Source organism: Eptatretus burgeri, chromosome 4, assembly GCF_056783735.1.
Source record: "Eptatretus burgeri isolate ZD-2024b chromosome 4, Ebu_testis_v1, whole genome shotgun sequence".
Taxonomy (NCBI): domain Eukaryota; kingdom Metazoa; phylum Chordata; class Myxini; order Myxiniformes; family Myxinidae; genus Eptatretus; species Eptatretus burgeri.
In genome coordinates this window covers 2,632,733-2,645,447 of record NC_140964.1, presented here as the reverse complement: position 1 = coordinate 2,645,447, position 12,715 = coordinate 2,632,733, and the positions used below count along the sequence as shown (strand labels likewise).

Below are 12,715 nucleotides of genomic sequence, written 5' to 3'. Positions count from 1 at the left end.
GCCATGCCCACTGCCCATGTTCACCAGCCCCGTTCAATTTTTGCTTTGCCCCCCCCCCCCCTGTTCATTTCCATGTGCGCCAGGATCCGCAAGGCAACAGTTTGCAAGCTGCGAGAACTGCCCTGTTGGCAGCTACAACACGGGCCTGCAGTGGCAGCCCGTGCACCATGTTGTGTTCATCCATCCATTCGTTGTGCTCATTGCGTGTGCCACTTGAGCTGGCACGGAGACTACGTTTGTGCAGCCCATGCACCATTGTGGTTCACTGCGTTCAGTTCAAAAGGGAAGGCCTTGGACTGCGTGTGAGCAGCCAGCCACGTTCCCTGTCACCTGCATTGTTTTGAGCCAGAGACTGCATGCGAGCAGCCTGGCTCCCTGCTAACTGCTTTCTTTTTGCAGAGTTCATTGATCCTGGGCCATGGTTTAGTGTAAAATTTGTAAGTTAAGGTTAAGATGTACTGTAAATATGAGTGCGCCCCCGGCATGTATGTCTTAGCGCCGGCAATTTTATTTAAGTCGTCCATGTGAGTGAGTTTGTTTAGGGAGTTACGCAGCCCTCAGGTTATTTATTTTGGGGACACGAATACCAGGAATGTCGCACTCAGGGATCCGTAGGTAAAATGTACTAGGGGAAAACTACACATGATGGCACACGAAAATTTGACGACTCGGGACGAGTCTGTAAAAAGGGGAGGGGGTAGTGTTGTGGTTACCAAATTCGCAAACCACCATTCAGGTCCCTTAGGTGAGATATCTCGGTAAGTATATGTGTAGTTAGGCCCAAACCCGTTGTCTAGAGGGAATAAATGTTATTCATGCGTGCTGCGACTCTTCAGGATAGCCGTTTTTCTTTTACTATCTTTATTTTGGACCAACCGCCATTGTTACCACCACCAACCACAACATCAACCACCCACCGCGGCGCCGCTTCACGTCACACCTCGCAACCGTCGCATCGCCACCGTTCTTGCGCCGCTTGTGGGTACCGGTGTTGGACTCGTGCAGGGCGCGCGCCGAACAGCGTGTACAAAACCACGGATTTTCCACTTCAAAAACGGATCAAAAACGACACACGCCCACTTTTGTTCCGTCCAATCGGTGAGCGAGGGGCGATTTGGCCCCGCCTCCAGGGCGTTGGAGGGCGATCGCTATATGCAAATTTATGGATCAAAAAGCATTCACGCCCACTTTTTCTCGGGCCAATGAGGAGCGAAGTGAAAGGTCGAAGGCAGGGGGTCAAAGATGAGAGAGCGAATCCACGGGGCTTATATAAGCGACCGCGTTCGTCAGTCAAGTGAATAGAGAGTTAAGACTTCGCGAGCGGTGGAGTTGGGAAGAAGAAGCAAGAAGGAGTTGGTCGTCGTCGTGTGCGTTGGAGTCGGAGCGGAGGGGACGGAGCTGTGGAGAGGCGGCGAGGGCAGACGAGGGGGTGCTCGCGTCGTGCAGGGAGCTGCACACCAGGGAGGCCGACGGCGCGACCTGGCCGAGGTGGAGACGCTCGTCGCGGGACTCGAGGCAGAGTAGAAATCCTCTATACCCCGAGCATCAGCAACCCCCTCCTGTTTCCCCCCGCGCTGAGATAGTGCGACCAAGGGGGCCCCTTTCCCACCCCCTACCAGACACTGTCCGCGAGGCCCGCGGAGTTGAGGCACCATCGCCGCTCCGCGTCTCATCACCAGACGGGTAGGCCCGACCCGGTCTCGGCCTCAGGCCCGCCTCATCTTTGAGGGTGTTCTTTTCCTTGGTTTTGGGAATGTGTTGTCGGCGCCGTCTGTGAAGTAAAATTGTATAAGTGTTGCCGTGTGCTCGCGTAATCGGTATTAGATCTGCATTGTCGCATTTGCTTTTTGTGTAAAATTGCATTGTGTTTCTTTCCTTTTCTATGTGCTTTTGGTGGAATTGAATATGTGTGCTTTCCGTTCATCGCGAATAAATGTGCTTTGTGTTGAACTGTTTCCCGCTTCGCTTCGTCATTTCTTTCATTGAATCCTCATCTTGCTTCACGTAAAGGGTTGGTAGTGGGCTGAATACGCCCGATAATTAATCGAACCGTCGAGGTCGACGAATAACACCGCTCGGTTATCCCGATAGTACGGAACGGGTCGCTTAAGTGGCCCGTGTCCGAAGTCGACCTGCGGCGAGGTGCGATCGCCCGGTCTACCCTCCGTGTGGGTACTTAGGTAGGTGGAATTTGGCGAGCAACCCTATCCCACGCGGGGGCTGATTGGCTCGATCGCGGTGAGACCGAAAGGTCCACCCGTGACTGGTTCCCGGCGTTAGTCCGAGAGGGTCACGACTGGATTGTCCGTCCGGTGGGCGACGTGCCGCGATTCGAGTTACGTGGCCGTCAGCACGCCGGCGGGCGCGAATCCGCAACACTGGTGTCAGGTCGTGCGATACAAATCCATCGCCCTCCTCGCGGCACTGGTATCGGAGAACAGGAAAACGGGCTCTCCTGTCTCCGGCTAAATTCACGGGAATCGGTCCAGGGGTGAGAGAAGCGACCCCCGATTCCCTCCAAATTACGATTGAGCGAAATTAACCCTTTAAGAGAAGCAAGATGGCGTCTCAAGGCGAGCGGGAGCCGGGGGTATTAGAAATGGATGTAGAATGTGTAGAATCCATGGTCCAGGATGGAATCCCCGATCAGGAAATGTTGATTGTGCAGGAACACGGACTCGCCCAACTGAACCCAGAGCCCGAAATAGGTGCGGCAGCGGCCGCGGTGTATGACACCTCCTCCCCCCCCTCTCCACCAAACCCCCCCCCCGACCCTTGCCGAAACGGCTCACCCAAGCGCACCCGACATGGCCCAGCTATTCACCATGCTGGCACAAATGAATGCGAAAATAAAAAGCATGAACGAAAAGATCGATGCGAGTACACAGCAATTGAACGAAGAAACGAAAAAGCTGCGGGGTGAGACGCAGAACATGGGCCGAAGCCTGCAGGCGGGCATGAAGGCCGTGACCGGGGAGATAGGAATGGCGACTCCACGTGTGGAAGCAAACGAGCTGGAAGGGGGTGCAGCGGCTGACAGGCCCGCGGTGGAGGCGGGTAAAAAAATAATTCGGGGGGCGTGTTGGGCGAGGGCCGTGACAGAGGAATCGACGGTGACCAAGAGGGAAAAATTAAATGGGGAGACCAAAACGTGTGAGACGAGACACGAGGTGACGACGACAGAAACTTATAAATGTATAGAGACACGGGAGACAGAAAAAATAGAGGAGAGACAACACGATGAAGACGGGGTAAGTGACGCGCACACACACACGGAGGTAGTGGAGGATAGTGAGGTTGAGCTCACGGAGTGTGTAGGGACCCAGTGCGAGCACCTGGATGGCCTCCTCCAGGAACGAGGGGAGGGAGTCTGCCCCCTTGAGGCGAGTCATGACCAGGTGAGTTCGGTCGTGCTTTGCGAGGTTGAGGGGACGGGTGCTGTGGACAGGTGCACGGAGAGCTTGGGGGGTATAGAGGCCCCGGAGACCCTTGTGGGGACACGAATCCCCAGTGTGGTTGTCCCTGTGTGTGTGGTGCAGGGTGTGAGTGCGTCCCCGTGTGTGGAAGCGACCCCGTGTGTGAGTGGTGTGGTGGCGATGGTGCCAGAGTACGTGCTTCCCAGCACGCCGTGTGTGGATGAGGCACCGTGTGTGGAAGAGGCCGTGTGTGTGAGTGAAACGGCCAGTGTGGATGAGGAACCGCGGTTGAGTGCCCCCGCGTGTGTGAGTGAGGCACCGCGGGTGAGTGCCCCCCGCATGCGTGAGTGAACGGCCGTGTGCAAGGTCGCTGTGTGCAAGGGAGACCGTGTGTGTGAGTGAGGCACCGCGGGTGAGTGCCCCCGCGCGAGTGAATGGAGCACCACGTGTGAGTGGTATGGTTTGTGCAAGGGAGACCGTGTGTGTGAGAGAGCGGTATGTAAGGGAGATGTCGGTGGGCATGCGGGAGCACGCAGCCGCGTCTCCCGGTGTGAATGTGATGGAGTGGACTGTGTGCGTCGTAACACGCAGGTGTGCGTGGGTGGAATGGAGGCGAAAGTGTCCCGTGTCCGAAGTCGACCTGCGGCGAGGTGCGATCGCCCGGTCTACCCTTCGTGTGGGTACTTAGGTAGGTCGAATTTGGCGAGCAACCCTATCCCACGCGGGGGCTGATTGGCTCGATCGCGGTGAGACCGAAAGGTCCACCCGTGACTGGTTCCCAGCGTTAGTCCGAGAGGGTCACGACTGGATTGTCCGTCCGGTGGGCGACGTGCCGCGATTCGAGTTACGTGGCCGTCAGCACGCCGGCGGGCGCGAATCCGCAACAATATATATATATATATATATATAAATATATATATAAATATATATATAAATATATAAATATATATATATATAAATATATATATATATATATATATATATATATATATATATATATATATATATATATATATATATATATATATATATATATATATATATATATATATATATATATATATATATATATATATATATATATATATATATATATATATATATATATATATATATATATATATATATATATATATATATATATATATATATATATATATATATATATATATATATATATATATATATATATATATATATATATATATATATATATATATATATATATATATATATATAAAAATATATATATATATATATATATATATATATATATATATATATATATATATATATATATATATATTGTTGTGGTGCTGGGTCTCGGTGGCGAGGACAACCGCTAGGGGGAGCAGTCGAGTTGGCTCCACCGAACACACGGAATTTAGGTCGTACCTTCAGATAAATCCGAAAGGTCACGGGTCCCTTATCGGACCTAAGATCGCCAATAGGTCGACCACGTGGGGTAGGGTCAATTGCCAATTTCAATATACCTAAATACCCACGCAGTCTAACTACCCGGGAATCACACCCTCGGCCGACTCTGTCCGATCCGAGTCGCAGGTAACGGATCAGATCCGGCGTAACCGAGCGGAGTTACCAGAGCCGTGTCGGACCAAATGAATAATTTACCCTCGCTATCTCTTAATATACAGCGTGCTCAGCCAATGAAAGAAACACAGAAACGAGCTGGTACTTTCAACAAAAGGGATATTTATTTATAACAATAATCGGGGAAGGGAATACAGAGCAGAGTTATCACAAATAAAGAATGTAATGTGCAATGAGAAAAAGAAAGCACTGACACAATTCTACTTGAAGACGGGCCCACACACAGACACACACCCAAAGAAATGGACCCCGCCGGGTCTTTATTCGGCTCTCCAGCCGAGGAGGATAGTTCGGCTGAGTCAGAACGGCTGGCTACCTGGCCACGAGCGCGCGGCTGGTCGATCACACTTTCGGAGCTTGGGTCGTCGAAGGGCCTGTGAGCTCCTTTGCGAACCACGTGGAGGGACCCGAACGCACACGGTCAGTTTCGCGCCAAGAAGAAGACCAGGGGCGAAGACCGGCGACCACCACGGAGCGCCCAGCAGGCCAGAACACCGGGGAGCGGGTGGACGACGAACAACACGACCACCACCTAAGGAACCACGAACTCCGACACTTCGACCAACCACGAGCACCACCAACACGAGCCCCGACACCAGCTCTGACACTTTTTCTCTCGTCCGATCGCGCCAACAATTATCCCCTCCTTCTCCAGAGGGGAAGAGCCACCTCCTCGCAACCCACTCTCCCTCACTGGACAGTTTTGGCGCGCAATGCGCTCGTCGCCTCTGTCACTGGCCAAAATGGACGCCAAGTCCGTTGATTGGTCCGGGAGGTGTGGTGACATCACGCGGACCGCCCCTCACACAGTGGAGGAGTCCCATTGGTCGAAGGATGGCAACCTCGCTCGCATCACCCGATTGGCTGGGGTGTCGTGGGAAAGTCACCCTCTGTGCGTGATTGGACAAGGGGTGGAGTTGCAACTGAGACGATGAAAATCTCTGCCCAAGTACATGGTCAAATGCACGTGGGCAATGGCGTCGGTGTTGTTATCGATCTTGCAGTAATCGTTGTGGATGGATAAAAAAACCTAACTAAAAAAATAACCCGTAGCGCACATATGTAATTCCCATCAGACAGAAGAGGATGGATTCTAACTGTACACATACTTATCGACATAACTAACTTTGGGACCTGAATGTTGAGTGCGCATGGTTTCAAGTTTCGTAACAACACATATATATATATATATATATATATATATATATATATATATATATATATATATATATATATATATATATATATATATATATATATTATATATTGTTGCGGATTCGCGCCCGCCGGCGTGCGAACGGCCACGTAACTCGAATCGCGGCACGTCGCCCACCGGACGGACAATCCCGTCGTGACCCTCTCGGACTAACGCCGGGAACTAGTCACGGGTGGGCCTTTCGGCCTCACCACGATCGTGCCAATCGGCCCCCGCGTGGGATAGGGTTGCTCGCCAAATTCGACCTACCTAAGTACCCACACGGAGGGTAGACCGGGCGATCGCACCTCGCCGCAGGTCGACTTCGGACACGGGCCACTTTAAGCGACCCGTTCCGTACTATCGGGATAACCGAGCGGTGTTATCGTCAACCTGGACGGTTCGATTAATTATCGGGCGTTTTAGCCCACGACCAACCCTTTACGTGAAGTAAGATGGAGATTCAATAAAGGAAAAGACGAAGCGAAACGGGAAAACAGTTCAACATAAAGCACATTTATTTCACGATGAACGGAAAGCACACATATACAATTACACCAAAAGCAAATGTAAAAGAAGAAGAAACACACAATAATACACAAAAAGCAAATGTAAAAGCAAAACAATGCAGATATACCACCGACTACCGAGCACACGGCAACACTTATACAGTTTTACTTCACAGACGGCGCCGACAACACATATACTCAAAGCAAAAGAAAAGGACCACCCTCAAGGATGATGGGGGCAGACGGGCCTGGGGCCGAGACCGCGTCGGGCCTACCCGTCTGATGATGAGCCGCAAAATGGCGGTGGCGCCCCGACTCCGCGGGCCTCGCGGACAGTGTCTGGAATGGGGTGGGAACGGGGCCCCCTTCTCGCACTATCTCAGCGTGGGGGGAAACAGGAGGGGGTTGTTGATGCTCGGGGGAAGGAGGATATCTCCCTGGCTCGGGTCCCGCGACGAGCGTCTCCACCACGACCTCGGTCGCGTTGCTGGCCTCTCCTCTCCACAGCTCCCCGACTCTGACACGAGCACCCCCTCGACTGCCTTCGCCGCCGCCACCTCTCCAACTCTCCACAGCTCCGTCCAACTGCCTTCTCCGACTCATCTCTTGACTGGCTCTTCCCAACTCAACTCCGAACTTTCTTCCCAACTCTACTTAACTGCCTTTTTGGCGAGCGAACGCGGCCCTTTATAGCCCCCGTGGCTTCGCTCCTTCACCTTCGACCCTTTACCTCTGGCTGGCTCCACATTGGACAGAAGAAAAGTGGGCGTGAATGCTTTTTGATCCATGAATCTGCATATAGCGATATTACTCCGACGCACCTGGAGGCGGGGCCAAATCGCCCCATGCTCGCTGATAGGACGGAACAGAAGTGGGCGTGAGTCGTTTTTGATCCGATTTCTTCGGAAAGGCTGGCGTTTCTGCACCCGCTGCTCGGTGCGCGCCCTGCACGAGTCCAGTATCGGTGCCCACAAGCGGCGCGGGAATGACGGTGATGCGATGGTTGCGAGGGCGAGTTGTGACGGTAAAGGTCGTGGCTGTTGTTGTGAAGCGGCGTTGCGGTTGGTGGTTGTTGTGTGATGGCTGTTGAGACGTGGTTGGTGGTGGTAGTAATGGTAGTAATGGCGGCTGGTCCAAAATAAAGACAGTAAAAGAAAAACGGCTATCTAGAGGGGTCGCAGCCCGAATGAATGACATTTATTCCCTCTAAACAACGGGTTTGGGCCTAACTACACATATACTTACAGAGATATCTCACCTAAGGGACCTGAATGGTGGTTTGCGAATTTCGTCAACCACAACAATATATGTATGTATATATATATATATATATATATATATATATATATATATATATATATATATATATATATATATATATATAGTCGTAGTTCATGAACTGGTCATCATTTGCGTTACAGGGTCAAAATATCCAATTTTTCAGTTTTCTCTGTGTTGATAGACATCACCAAGCTACATGCACTTGTGTGAAAAAAAAATTAGCAAAAACCACTAATTAATGGCTTATATGGTATTTTTAATTATGAACTTTAATTTAATGGATAATGCATTACAAGGAAAATATATTTTCGTGTTTATCTCGAATTCACCCTTTCTGAGTAAATTGGATGTGGATCAGTTATCCTTTGACCGTTTTGGACAATTCAAGTGCCAAATTAATCCTGAGAATCTGCTCGATACATAACTCTGTAAAGATATTTACTAGATCTATTTTAGGAGTTTGTACATATTGGTCAGGGTTTGCTGAATAATAACGAGTTGAATAATCAATTTTGCATCATGCAACAGCAAGTCCTAAGTGTAACTCACCTAAAAAATAACAAAACAGATTAGATTAAAGCTCATTGATTGAAATAAATTCAGTTTATTCCAAATTGGACTCACCAAATCCGCCGCCTCCGCCACATCCGCCACCTCCACCTGTTTACTCCACCCCTGACTTGTATCACTTATTTGCCTGTGACCAAAAAAACTATTGCATATTTTTTATTTCTGTTTTTTCCACATTAAACTAGACAAAATTACCTTTCTTCTCATACTAAGATATCTAGATATCTGTGGTTTTTCTGGTCTGTAGTCAAAGTGGAAAGTGGATGTTTTGAAAAACATGTACCAACTCCGCCTTTTTAGGGTGACCAGTTCATGAACTATGACTATATATATATATATATATATATATATATATATATATATATATATATATATATATATATATATATATATATATACAGTCATGCGCCACTTAACGACGTTCCAGGCAACGACGGATCGCATATACGACGGGTCTGCCAGCTCTGAAAAAAAAAATAATTAAAAATGAAAAAAAAAATGTATCTGAAAAATTCCTATCACCGAGTGATGTTGCCTCGTATAAAAATAGCACATACAATTATGTACACACTACAGAACATACCTCATAATGATAATAAATGAGTGTGGCCCTGTTATAATGCGATCGTTGAGGTCCATGAAATGTCATCGCTAAAAAAACAGGGTCGTGCTAAATCGGGATTCAAGGAAATCGGCTTTCAAACTGAACCAATGTTTCCACGTTTACCTTCCAGCAAGTAAATTGCCTTTGAATTGAAGAATTCCACGAATAAATTGTTGTTGTTCGTCAATTAAAACACAAATTTATTTTTAGTGAAGCTTTTTATGTTGTTAAAACAATCACACTGTTCCGAAAATATATCACAATTGACAGGTGCTTGTTTATTCATTTGTAAATTACAATATCGATGCAATGATTACGGATTTATAAAAACAAAAGCTATTTATTCACCTTTCTATAATTGATGCGAGAGGAGGTTGTAAGCTGCTGCTGACAACACTGATGGCCGTCATGAACTGCACAAATGTAAATCTAACGTGTCTTCTGTCTCTTGGATGTGTGTTACAATTACCGAACAGTATTCAGTACAGTAACATGCTGTACAGGTTTGCATCCGAGGAGCAATAGGCTACACCATATAGCTTAGGTGTCTAGGTTTGTGTAAGTACGATGTTCGAAAACGATGTTCGAAAACGATGTTCGAAAACGATGTTCGAAAACGAAAATGAAAAAAAAAAATGATGTTCGCACAACGACGACGTCGCTTAACGACGCGTTTCTCAGAACGTAACCCTGTCGGTTAAGTGGCGCATGACTGTACACGCACATATATACACACACACACACACACACACACACACACACACACACACACACACACACGCCGGTAGGTGGCCATGGGTCGCCGAGCATCCGATGACCTTTGACCCCTGATCTGAGTTCATCTAGTACAAAGTACTTACGAAATTGCAATCGAATTGGTTAACCCGTGTATGAGCAAGGGGGCTTTGAATGGTCATTTTGCCTGAACAATGCACTCATTGACCTTTGACCCCTGACTTTGCCAAGATAGGTCAATATGTCCTGAAGCAAAGTTGTAGTATCCATTGAGTACGATGTACCTATGAACATTCATTCATATCGGTTAACCCGTGTATGAGCAAGGCGGCTTTGAATGGTGATTTTGCCCGAAAAATGCACTCATTGACCTTTGACCCCTGACATAGCCGAGATAGGTCAATATGTTCTGAACCAAAGTTGTAGTACTCATTGTGTACTATGTACCTATGAACTTTCATTTGTATCGGTTAACCAGTGTAGGAGCAAGGGGGTTTTGAATGGTCATTTTGTCTGAAAAATGCACTCATTGACCTTTGACCCCTGACCTAGCCGAGATAGTTCAATATGTTATGAAGCATAGTTGTAGTACTCATTGAGTACTATGTACCTATGAACTTTCATTCGTATTGGTTAATTCGTGTCGGAGCAAGGCTGCCTTGAATGGTAATTTCTCCCAAAAAATGCACTTATTGACCTTTGACCCCTGACCTACTCTAGATAGGTCATTATGCAAACGAGCAAAGTTGTAGTACTCATTACTGTCTATAAGCATGTAAAGATTCATTCGATTCGGTTCAACCGTCTTGGAGCTAGTGTACTTTGAATTTTCGGTGGGAATGCTCAAAGGCCCTCGAAACCCAAGTTGAGAGGGTTGCCATTTGGATACTATAAGATATAGAACAAAATGGATGTCAAATACCAGATAGAGAATCACCTTAAGATTATGCATACCAAATCTCATCGAGTTCCATCTACTGATAACTACTCGGTATCAATTTGAATGAAAAGTACCGAAAATGCGGTTTGATATCGGAAACCCCAAATTTGAGGGGGTGCTGTGGATGAACAAAGAAATAAATCGAAAATCCGGCTCGATTGTTTGTGCACAATGCATTCCAGATGATTAGTGTGAATTTTCATGACCATAACCGGAGGAGGAGTAGTATTTGGCACGAAGGCACCTCCAGCTCTCGCAAATTATCGATTGTTGCACTAATTGACCTTTGACCACTGACCTAAGCAATATCGGTCAATATGTCCTGAGGCATAGTTGTAGTACTTATTGCGTGCAATGAGCCTGCAAAGTTTCATTCGGATCGATGCACTCACCTGGTCGCTAGGGGACCTTCAATTTTCGCCAATTTTGGGGCATACCCCATTTGTAGGGGGCGCTGCGGGTAAACTATTCCATATATCACAAAAATGGAATATATTTGGTAGAGCATCACCTGTAGATGATGCATGCCAAATTTCATAAGCCTACGTGGGATTGATTTCGCGTGAACGGTACCGATTTTGAAGGTTTTTTGGCTGTTGCTAGGGAACCAAAGCATCCCTAGCAACCATCACAATTTCCAAAGCACTAGGTCATAAGATGTACCTACCACCCGAGTTTGGTCAAAATCGGCCCACGTTTACTACCAATTATGCTGATGACAAACGAACAAACATCCAAACAAACAGACAGACAGAATTACTGACAATCAGGGTCACCTATTTTGGCGACCCAATATATATATATACACATACATACACATATATGCTGTGGTAACTACTGCACTATAAAAATGTCACTCAATCAAAACAAGGGACAAGAAAGGTTTGTCAATAGGAAATGATGGTGCAAGCATGGAGCAAGGGAGCGAGGGGCTTTCCTGACGCACCTGGCTAAAGGGTTGCCCAGAAAGAAGCTGCTGCAGTGGTTGCTGGTGGAGAAGGATTGGGTGCTGCTGGTCAGGAAGCAGAGCTACACCAGGCATGCTGGTAACCACAAATACAATACATAGCATTAGAGCCCCAAATATCAATGGCACAAATAGAACATGAACTCAAATCTGGGACTTTTCCCCAATTCCAAGTGTATTCATTTAAAGGGGAGGCAGAACTTGTAATCCAAGTCCAACACAAACTTGTAAAATAAGCCTTGAAGTTCAGAGGAGATTATGTATAAAAGTTTAAGAGATTTGGACCTTGATGTAGACCGTAACTCACGTATTGTTGAGGCTGGTGGGCAATGAGAGCGTAATAGTAGGATTGGCAGTGGATGGTGAAGGCAAGACGTTTGCATTTTGTCCAGGTCCAGGTGGCTGAATTACACCATTAAGTGCATTCACAAGACCATTAATGGCTATCTGATTGGCAGGAAGGCTGGCCAAGATCCTACCCCCAGCTGGTAGTGCATTCAAGGACGACGGCACTGCCGCAGCCGACTGAGGCCCACTGCAGCGCCCAGCAAGGGTCACGGCTGCCACACCAGCGGTTAAAGAACCCTGTGACTGCCAGGAGGTAGTGGAGGATGGTGGGGCCCCGACTCCAGATGCAGAGTGAATCGGTGGAGCGAAGCTTGGCGTCATCGGTGAAGAGCTCGGCACCGACAGTGGGGTGCTGGCACCTTGACTGCAAGCACTTTGCTCCTAGGAGTGAAGAATGGGGAAGGGGAAAAGTTGGTGGTGGGATGGGGTAGGGGATGGTAGGGAATGTAAAAGTAGATATAATAATACCTCCGGAAATAAGTTCCTCCAAGGTAGATTTTCCATGGAAACTTTTTTTAACGGGCAATCTCATACTATTC

At 47.7% G+C, this 12,715-nt stretch overlaps 1 protein-coding gene across 5 annotated transcripts in view; it reads right to left on the bottom strand.

Moving 5' to 3' along the window:
* MLLT10 (MLLT10 histone lysine methyltransferase DOT1L cofactor) overlaps positions 1-12,715 on the bottom strand; it is a 99,526-nt gene that overhangs the window by 13,498 nt on the left and 73,313 nt on the right. For all 5 annotated transcript variants that reach the window (XM_085876678.1, XM_085876677.1, XM_085876679.1 and 2 more), the window contains 2 exons: positions 12,136-12,557; positions 11,808-11,904 (listed from right to left, as the gene is read on the bottom strand). In XM_085876678.1, the coding sequence (XP_085732804.1) occupies positions 11,808-11,904; positions 12,136-12,557 (519 nt within the window). The remainder of the gene's footprint in view (positions 1-11,807; positions 11,905-12,135; positions 12,558-12,715) is intronic.